The sequence below is a fragment of the Lepeophtheirus salmonis genome, chromosome 9, assembly GCF_016086655.4.
Source record: "Lepeophtheirus salmonis chromosome 9, UVic_Lsal_1.4, whole genome shotgun sequence".
Lineage (NCBI taxonomy): Eukaryota > Metazoa > Arthropoda > Copepoda > Siphonostomatoida > Caligidae > Lepeophtheirus > Lepeophtheirus salmonis.
The window spans coordinates 2,307,960-2,317,661 of NC_052139.2; the positions used below are offsets into that span (position 1 = coordinate 2,307,960).

A 9,702-nucleotide genomic window follows, 5' to 3' on the forward strand; every position below is an offset into this window, starting at 1 on the left:
ATTTTAGTATCTTTAGTGTTCAGGACAAGCTTTTTTATCCACTCTCAACCTCGACTTTCAAAGGGAAATCATTTGTTTTTTTTGAAAATAATATGTTATCTAACATTCTGTATTTTTCTTATTGTCAACTGTTTAGTATCCATGTCATATTTTGTTTATTCTTTTGACTTCTAAGAGACTGAATAACTTTTGTCAAATTAAAATTTGAAAAACCTACATATTCGTATATTTAATAAAACGACGAACTGGTTAAAAAAGAAATCTACTCCGTTACTCCACCTTTTCTAATCTAAACGAATTGTCTATCAAATTACATTTACAAATAAGTGTCAGATGTATGTATTATACTATATATTTTCCATCATATTTTTCACGTTGAGACTAGGTTTGAGAGAGTCCGGTCCGGTCTTGCGTTATTTTTTCTATACCGATCTGGATCTATTTTTTTTATTTTTTTAATAATTTACTGAGGGAATTGTTGCATTATAAAAATATAATTAACATTTAAGATTAAAATTTCCCTGTCAAATTGACATGTATCCCAAACCAAACAGATTTAGATGATTTTTGCCACACAAGCTTAAATTTATGAGTAAACCAATTGAGCCAAATTTCAGCACGTAATTCTTAGGCATTCATGAAATATAGATATTCAACCCAGTCCTTTTTTTAACAAAATTTTCAGCCTCGTTTTAATATCTTATTACCAGAAACAACTGCTTCTCGTATATTTATTTATCCAAAAGAACTAACCTCTTGAAATTTGATGCTCAACTATTCTGAAGTGTGATGATTCCAAAAAAGGAAATCAAAAGTAAAATATTTAAATGACTTATGACCTCAATCCTGATTTTTTTCTAAATCTGAAATAAAATGGCAAGTACTTGATTAATAATTTAAAAAAATTGTAAACTCGTACGAATATGTAATTTTGGCAACATTCTTTACGTATGTAGGATATCACTGTGCCAAAAAAATCAAATTGGCTTTATCTTTGGACAGAAATAGATCCGTTCTTCTGTCCCCTTCTTATGTCTCAATTTTATAAAATTAAAAAAAAATTAATAATTAGACTCTCAGTATTTTGATATAAAAAGCAACTTATCTTGCTGTGGCATCCTTGCAATAGCTCTAAAATTCCATACTCTGATCAACTCTCTAATTTGACTTTTGTTCAAATATATGCCTTGGAATTTAGAAGTTCAAAGTAAAGTACCTTGATTTTTTGGGGGGAACTCCTTCTCAAAGGTAATCCAAAAATTAATAATGCCCTTTATATAGCGTGACTTTGAGCTTTTCATACCCTTTTTACGTAGAGATACAAATAGTCTGAGTATTTACAGGCAGGGGCACTCACAAACTGTGTGGATAACCGAATTATAAGTATATCCTTCCACAGTCTTTACATGGTTTGTAAAAGGAAATGCTTCCTGTCGAAATCTGTAACTAATCTGTAAATTTACGACAATCCAAGATTCCAAGATGTGCATCTTAGTATCTGTGTCATCCATATATCTGGTAGATTTAATATTATTTGGTCACCCTAATCTCATAAAAGACAGAGAGTAATCTTGCTGATATCTTACGGAGTTATAATTGTAAGACATCATTGGACTCAGAGTATCGTTGGGGATCGGCACTGGAGTAAATCCTTGTTTATATCCTTTTCACCTTCCTTCCTAGTAACAGCTGATTGTAACTGATCTAATGAAATACCATGAGCATTATTCTTTCTCTCCTCCTAAACATTCTTCAAATTGTCAGGGTTACCATATTAATTTTTGGTTTTTTTTTTAACATGCATATTCTACACTGGATTTTTATTCTTGCATATAATACTAGAAACCCGTAAGAAAGGGCTCAAGGGCATCCGCTACAAATGTGAATGAAGAACTTATAAATACTACAAAGACATAAGGTAAGTTCATAGACCAAAAAAAATAATCAAATGGATACCTTTACCTAAAAAAGAAGGTTGTGATAGGCTTAATACTAGAATGAAATAATTTCATAAAACTGTGATTTATATATTTAACAGCGCTGATTTTATATACATAGGTATTTGTTTGACGATTTAAATCTACTAAACACTTTTTTTTCCATAAAAATATGACAAATAGCTTATATTGTAGAAAAATATTCAATTTATAATTTTAAAAAATAAATAAAAAAAAATCCATACAAAAACTCCGCATCTTCAAGGATTATTGCTTCATTTTGTATTTTTTAAGTGATCCCATTTGGAAATATTAAAATTATCTACTCATTGTGAATGAATCGCTTCATTGTTTCTATCCTGGTATCTCATTCCCAAAGAAGGAGCCCACTCTATTCCCTTAAGAGGTCTGGTAGTGTTATCGAATGAATTCTACTCCCGTTGTCCCTCGTGGAATTTGGAATCCGAATTCAAACATCTCTTGAAGTGGATGATCAAATTAGAAGTATCTTAGTTCGATTTGCCCTGATATTCCTTCTACAGGGCATGACGTGATGAAATTAACATTGGAATTGGAAAAATATGATCATAATGTTGACTATTTCCTCGTACAGCCCATAAAAATGGGATCACTACAAAATGAAACAAAAATCCTTGGAAATGTATATTTTTTAAATTATTCATTGAAATTTTTTCTATAATATAAGCTATGGTATTCCTCATCACTAAGTCAATGTTATAAGGTTCTAAATAAGTCTATAGTTTTTCCATGAGTTTTAATACTCTTTTTTTTTTTTTTTAATATGAGTATTGTTGTCAGGGCAAAAGGTGACTCTGAACGATAATAGTCCCAGATTACTATAATCTCAGATATTTCAGAACTCAGATGACTGAGAGAAAAACTGCGATGAGCTTTGAAATTTGCACTCATAGATAAATTCGATTATGGTCTTTAATTCATTTGTACAAATCCCCCCCCCCTCTCCCAAATTGTTTCCCTATGATATCAAACAATAAATTATTAGTGAATAATAATTTTATGGTTGAGAAGGATTCACTAAACATATTCTGCTTATTCTGTTTTTTTTTGTTTTTTTTAGAGAAAAAATTGCATGGAACAATAAAGGCACTCACGTGATATGGTTGAAATTATAACAGTCTAGGATTTCCAAATCGAACCCCAACTCTCTTATGTAAATCTTTGGTGCATAAACAGGAACATCCGCAGGGGTATGCTGGAGGGGCTTTGGCCCCTCCCAAATTAAGGAATCTTTGCTTTTGTACTATAATTTTTTTCGTTATTAGAATCAATTTTTCAAAAAATGTAACTTTTTGTGAATAACTGTGAATTTTTAATTTTTTTTCAAAAAATGTATTTTTTGAAATTTCTTCCAAAAAATTTAATTTTCTGTAAAATGCTTTGGATTTTTGAAATTTGTTTTCAAAATCTTTTTAATTTTCTGTGAGTGTTGATGGATTTTTAAAGTTTTTTTTACAGAAAAATTTAATACTTTTTGTGAATAGCTGTGAATTTTTAATTTTTTTTCAAAAAATGTATTATTTGAAATTTCTTCCAAAAATGTATTATTTGAAATTTCTTCCAAAAAATGTATTTTTTGAAATTTCTTCAAAAAATTTAATTTTCTGTAAAATGCTTTGGATTTTTGAAATTTGTTTTCAAAATCTTTTTAATTTTCTGTGAGTGTTGATGGATTTTTAAAGTTTTTTTACAGAAAAATTTAATACTTTTTGTGAATAGCTGTGAATTTTTAATTTTTTTTCAAAAAATGTATTATTTGAAATTTCTTCCAAAAATGTATTATTTGAAATTTCTTCCAAAAAATGTATTATTTGAAATTTATTCAAAAAATTTAATTTTCTGTAAAATGCTTTGGATTTTTGAAATTTGTTTTCAAAATCTTTTTAATTTTCTGTGAGTGTTGATGGATTTTTAAAGTTTTTTACAGAAAAATTTAATACTTTTTGTGAATAGCAAAATTTTTTTTCAAAAAATGTATTATTCGAAATTTCTTCCAAAAATGTATTATTTGAAATTTCTTCCAAAAAATGTATTATTTGAAATTTATTCCAAAAAATTTAATTTTCTCTAAAATGCTTCGGATTTTTGAAATTTGTTTTCAAAATCTTTTTAATTTTCTGTGAGTGTTGATGGATTTGTAAAGTTTTTTTACAGAAAAATTTAATATTTTTTGTGAAATCATGAATTTTTTTTTTCAAAAAAAATTCAAAAAACCAAGCCCTCCCCTCCCCCCTCAAAAATATATATATATAATCCTGTGGACGCCCTTGATATGTAACAATACTATTCTTGTGGGTTTTAGTGACTTAGACCAGGTCTAATCCCATATTTGATTATATAATAAAGGTTGAATATCTTGTAAAAGCTGATTTAATTTATTTTTACTCAAAAATACATCATTTAGAATGAATACATAAATACAAATAATATTTGACCATTCTGTTATTTAAAAAAAGAAACGATCCTCCTCTAGAAATAATAATAGTTCTTAATTATAAATTAGAGATAAAAAGCAAGGCTTTTTAAATAAGATTTTTTTTTCGTTTTTTTTTTTCGAAAAGAAAAGGGGAGATATGTTTATTCAAAATAATATATATAAAGCTATATATTTTTCGATTGATTTGCCACACGGAGATAATTTTTTAAATAAACATATGAATAAATTATATGATTTCGGTTTGGAGTTGTAATTTATAAATTTTAAAAAAAGAGTCATTTAACCCGTAATCTTTCTCCAAAGCAAATATCGTCTTCCTTCACGAACAGGTCGCACATTTAGAAGATCTTCGTCCATATCACCACTACGTTTGCTGAGAGGTGGAGATGGTTCTTCTTCTTCCTCAAGAGCTCTTAACAATCGAGCAATATTAAATTTAATCTCAGTTAGCTCTTGTAAGAGTGATTCTCCCCCACTTTTTTTAACAAAACGGAATCCAGAGCTTCCTCCACCAAAACGGAAGGCTTGGCCAAAATCCTTTCCTGCAATGGAGTCGTCATATCTTTTGGACGGGATGCTAAAAGATCATTAAAAGTGTGCATTAGGAAATTAAATATCGAAATTCAATCTATATACTTACAGATTTGATGATAATTCTCGGGAGAGAACGCACTTCAATCATACAAAATAGAAAATAAATAGTATATTTCAATTATATATTTGACAATTAATACAAATATGTACTTATGGAGGGGGGGAGTCAATTCAAAAGCAATATTAAACAAAAATTAGGAAAAGTATAATGTGCCTTTAATTTTTATGTAAGCCATTCCAATATTTCACTGATATATTTTGCTCAGTTATGCACTATATAACAAATGGGCTAAAAAGTTCCCGGCTTCAAACATAGATGTCGCTATTTTTAAAATTTATCACATTCTCAGTAAGTATTTGTTAATCAAAAGACAGCTGTCAAAATGTCATGGAAATTTGTTCTTTAGTTTGTGAGTTTTTGGGACTTATTTTGTTATTTCCAAGACAATGGATGAAAAACAATTTTTGTTTTGATTTTACACTATTGTTTGATGGGGGGAAAATACTGTTCAAGATCAGCAATGCCTTGAAAAGTGTTATGGGGATTCTATTCTATAAAGCAAAGCAAATGATATTAATAATAACTTACAAAAAGCTAATTTTGAACGGAAAAAAACGTATTTTCTTTGTTCAGGCCGACACTTTTCATCTCCTGTGTTAGTCAAACATCTGGGATCAGATTAAATAACTAATAATGTTCATTTAATTTGCTCCTGATATGACCCTTTTAAATAGAATATAGGAATTGACCTTGATTTTTACTATTAAAAAAGCAATTTGCAGAAGTTTTTAGATTATTTATCAGAATAATTTGTTAGTAGAAATTTACTTTAATTCGTTAAAAATACAAAATATGTTATCTTGGCTCAATTTTGATATAACTCATTCTAGCTTGTTTTTATATTGACAAGCCACATATATCTTATCATTAATCCGCTATTCCATAACTCATTTTACTAATTTTAACTTGAACTTCCTCATCATGCGTAAAACCTTAGCCTCTTATTCAATAAAAGAAAAAGAAAATCAAATATAAACTGCGGTGTTATCAATTGAATATAATATATTTTATGTATATATATAATTAGAGTGAAAAATAGGCAAATTGGTGTGTCATTCGGATTGCAAAAATATGACTTAAATTTGGGATTAATGTGAAAGTCTTATTTGTCTATAAGAGTTTTCGTAAGGAAAACAAGATTATTTTTTGTTTTTGATTCTACAAAAATACGTTAATTCATTTTTCGTTCAAAAAAATATTTATGCATGTTATTATTTTCCTTTTTCGCAGATAATGATAACACAATGGATTATTACATGAGTATAAAATAATTGGATAATTAGAAGGTCAAAAAAAAATGATTTCAAAGATATTTAAACTAAATATTCATAAATGTATACTATTAATTAATTTTGCTTTAAAAATAGAGTTTTAGTACTTGTATCAATGAGATACAAAACGGGTTTTTTTAAAGAATAATATCCAATAAAATGAAAGAGTAATTAATTACCAAACTGAGGTTCAGAACAATAAGAATTCGACAGGTCCAAATTCCTATGCCTTGATGTATTTTTGTCATGGTTTGAGTGGATTCTTTGTGTTGGAGAGTACAAGAGGAATTGATGTATAAAAATGGTTTTAATGATGTCTCGTTCGTTCAGGTTTGAAATGATTCATTTTAATTTGAGATTCTTACTTATATATACGATAAAAAATACGCTTTGAAGACGGTGAGGGGGGAGTCATGGCAAAGGAGAAAGCAATCAAGGTATTATTTGCTTTTTTTTTTTTTTTTCTAACACACTTGAAGTAAATTTTTAATTTGACTTGTAATATATGTAAATTTGGTTACATATAAATTTGAGAGATTTATTACAAGAGGAATAATGAGGTTTTAATGGATTTTGTCACTTCAAATATTTACTAAAGGAGAACATAAATCAAATTAATTTCAATATTTTCAACAACCCATGTAATTAATTTGTAAATGATATGATATACTTTTATTGGTTTACGTTCAAAAAGGGGCTTTTTAACTTGTGATTCCAAAAAAATAGGAGGGGACCTTGTTTTTAAAATTTGAAAAATTAAATTTAAAATATAAAATCTTTTGAAAAAAAAATCAGAAACCCTTGGCAATTCTCCAAAATTCACAATTGTTCATAAAAAATATAAAATTTTAGAAAAAAATTTCAATCTTGACTTAAAAAAAGCAAAATTCAAGAATAATTAAAAAAAGTACATTTTTACAACAAAAAGCTGTATTTATTCTGAAACATGTTTCGTGAGCAATCTCAAAAGTTCCTGTGATAAAGTCAATTTTCAATAGACTGAAACAAATCTCATAGATTTGGTGTATAGAAAATCTCAGAACAATAACAACGGATTAAAAAAGTATAATATTCGTTTATCAACTTTCATCAATTAAAATGTACTTTTGAAACTTTTTAGATTGACGTCAACATGAAATTTAAAAATATTTTTTTTAAAGAATGATTTAAAATAAGATCTATTTAATAATATATCACTCCTAGAAGCTAAAAATGAGCAATTCCACCTGAACAATTAAAGGAATACTAAAAAATGTCATATCTAAACATTTTAAAATTGTTGAGTAGAGCAAAATATAAAAATTTGGGTTCTAGGACTATTGGACGAAATTTGTTTTGTACTCCTTGGACAAGAAATAAAGGCTATGATTCCCATATTTCTATTCTTATTTTAGATTGCTACAACGGTAACTAAACTTCACAGTTTTCCACGCTTCCGTTTCTCATCTCCTTGTGCTTTCCTGATCTTTGAGTGCCTCCCTGAATAATCTCATTAATTTTCCTCACCACAAGCAACCACCTCTTCTCCTGACACACTCTGGATCATATATATATATTAATCATATGGCTATATGGAGGATATCAATTAATTGATAACGAAGAAGTGCACTTCTTCCATTCGACTCGCTGTCGTGTTTGGTTATTAGGTAATTTATTTAGAGTATTACTATGGTGAAGATTCGAACCACAAACTACTGTGTTGTGTGTATATAATGATTATTAATGGATATAATTAATAAATAAAATATCGTTTTCAAAAGATCACTCATTAATTGATCTATATGTTATATATATAGTGTATGAAGAAAACCTATTTATCAAACTATCATTTTAAATTGAATTAAAATATGTAATTCCATATAATTATATATTAATTATTGTTTTTTGGCCAAATGTCCATTCTGTAAATTGCACTTCACCAAAATGGCCTTTCGACGAAATGTCCATTCGGCAAATTGCCGTTGTACAAAATGTCCTTCTGCCAATTTTTTTTTTGCACAATAGTCATTTTCCTCTGTCAAATTGATGTTATTACTAAATACTAAATATAGGATTGGTGATATACGACATCAATAAAAGCTTTTTTAACAGTTTAAGCTGAACATTAGGGCGAGCCAAAAAAAAATGTAAGAAACTCGAATATGGTTAGTTATATTTTCAATATTATATTTAAAAATAACCATACATGACAAATTTCAGTGTTGGATCTACCCTAGGAAGGATTGCCTTACCAGCCTCTTTTTTCTTTCTATTATTGGTCCTACCTTGTTTGCCATTCAACGGTCCTAAGGACCCATACGTTGGTCTTTCAGTCCTGCGATCCTAGCTATCGTTATAGCTATTCTTAACTTATAGCTAAGGTTAAATAACATAATAACAACGTAAATAATAAATGATAGCAGGACGTATAATAATAAGTACTAGCCACACACCCCTATTTTAAACTTTAGTAACAACGTTATTTCATCTGTTGTACTTACCATGCAAACCGATAAGGACCCGTGCTACGACTGACAAATTTTATTAAGAGGCGACTGACAGAACTGCAGTCTTTCTAGTTTTTTAGATCGATCCAACACTCATCATATCTCATTTTTTAGCATATATATATATAACTTAGATTAATTTTAAAAGTATAGACCAGTGGTTCTCAATATTTTTGATTGACATACCCCCTTCAAAATATGTTTTCACCCATATGTTCCCTGCCTATTACAAAATATTTTTTTGTCAATATGACATGGTACAATTACTCCCATATGATAATCACTGGTATATACTTGGCTTATCATAAGCACCTAGTGTGGTAATCCTTTCACGTTTTGTCCATTTTAACCTCGTCCAGTGAGCGTACCTCGATGCTACCTTATCCGTGAATTAATTTTATACAAGTTATTTCTTCATTGATACTTTCATCATAATTTATATTTACAAGATCTTATGTAACCTCTTAAAGTATAAATTTAATACATCTTTCTTTTTTTTTAATACAAAAAACAGTATACTACAAACCATTTATAATTTAAGTAAGTTCCGCAGCACACCATATTTTCAAACGTAATAAATATAGAATATAAGAGGTACATTGTATAATTTTGTCCTCACGTCATACAATCTCAAAATTGGAGACAGCAACAGTGGATAGTTGAAATTCGAGTAAATTGTTTCTGTTTCAGGAGTTAATGGATTTAATGACATAGAAATTCAAATCATATCCTGTAATTATACTCTATTGTTTTATGGTAGATCCACGAAAAAAATCTAAAAGAGAAGTGATCTCCTCCAGCCTCATCCTTCAGGGTTTCACAGATCGCCTTCAAAGTCCCCTTCCCCAAAGTACTTTATAAGAGACAAACTCACACA

At 28.5% G+C, this 9,702-nt stretch overlaps 1 protein-coding gene across 1 annotated transcript; it reads right to left on the reverse strand.

Annotated features, from left to right (window-relative positions):
• Window positions 1-4,335: 4,335 nt before the first annotated feature.
• Window positions 4,336-6,681, reverse strand: LOC121124199 (uncharacterized). The gene is made up of 3 exons (XM_040719336.2): window positions 6,519-6,681; window positions 5,054-5,085; window positions 4,336-4,990 (listed from the first exon to the last, which is right to left on the reverse strand). The coding sequence occupies exons 1-3, from the start codon at window positions 6,585-6,587 to the stop codon at window positions 4,693-4,695; spliced, it is 399 nt and encodes a 132-aa protein (XP_040575270.1). The 5' UTR covers window positions 6,588-6,681; the 3' UTR covers window positions 4,336-4,692.
• Between the last annotated feature and the right edge of the window lie 3,021 nt (window positions 6,682-9,702).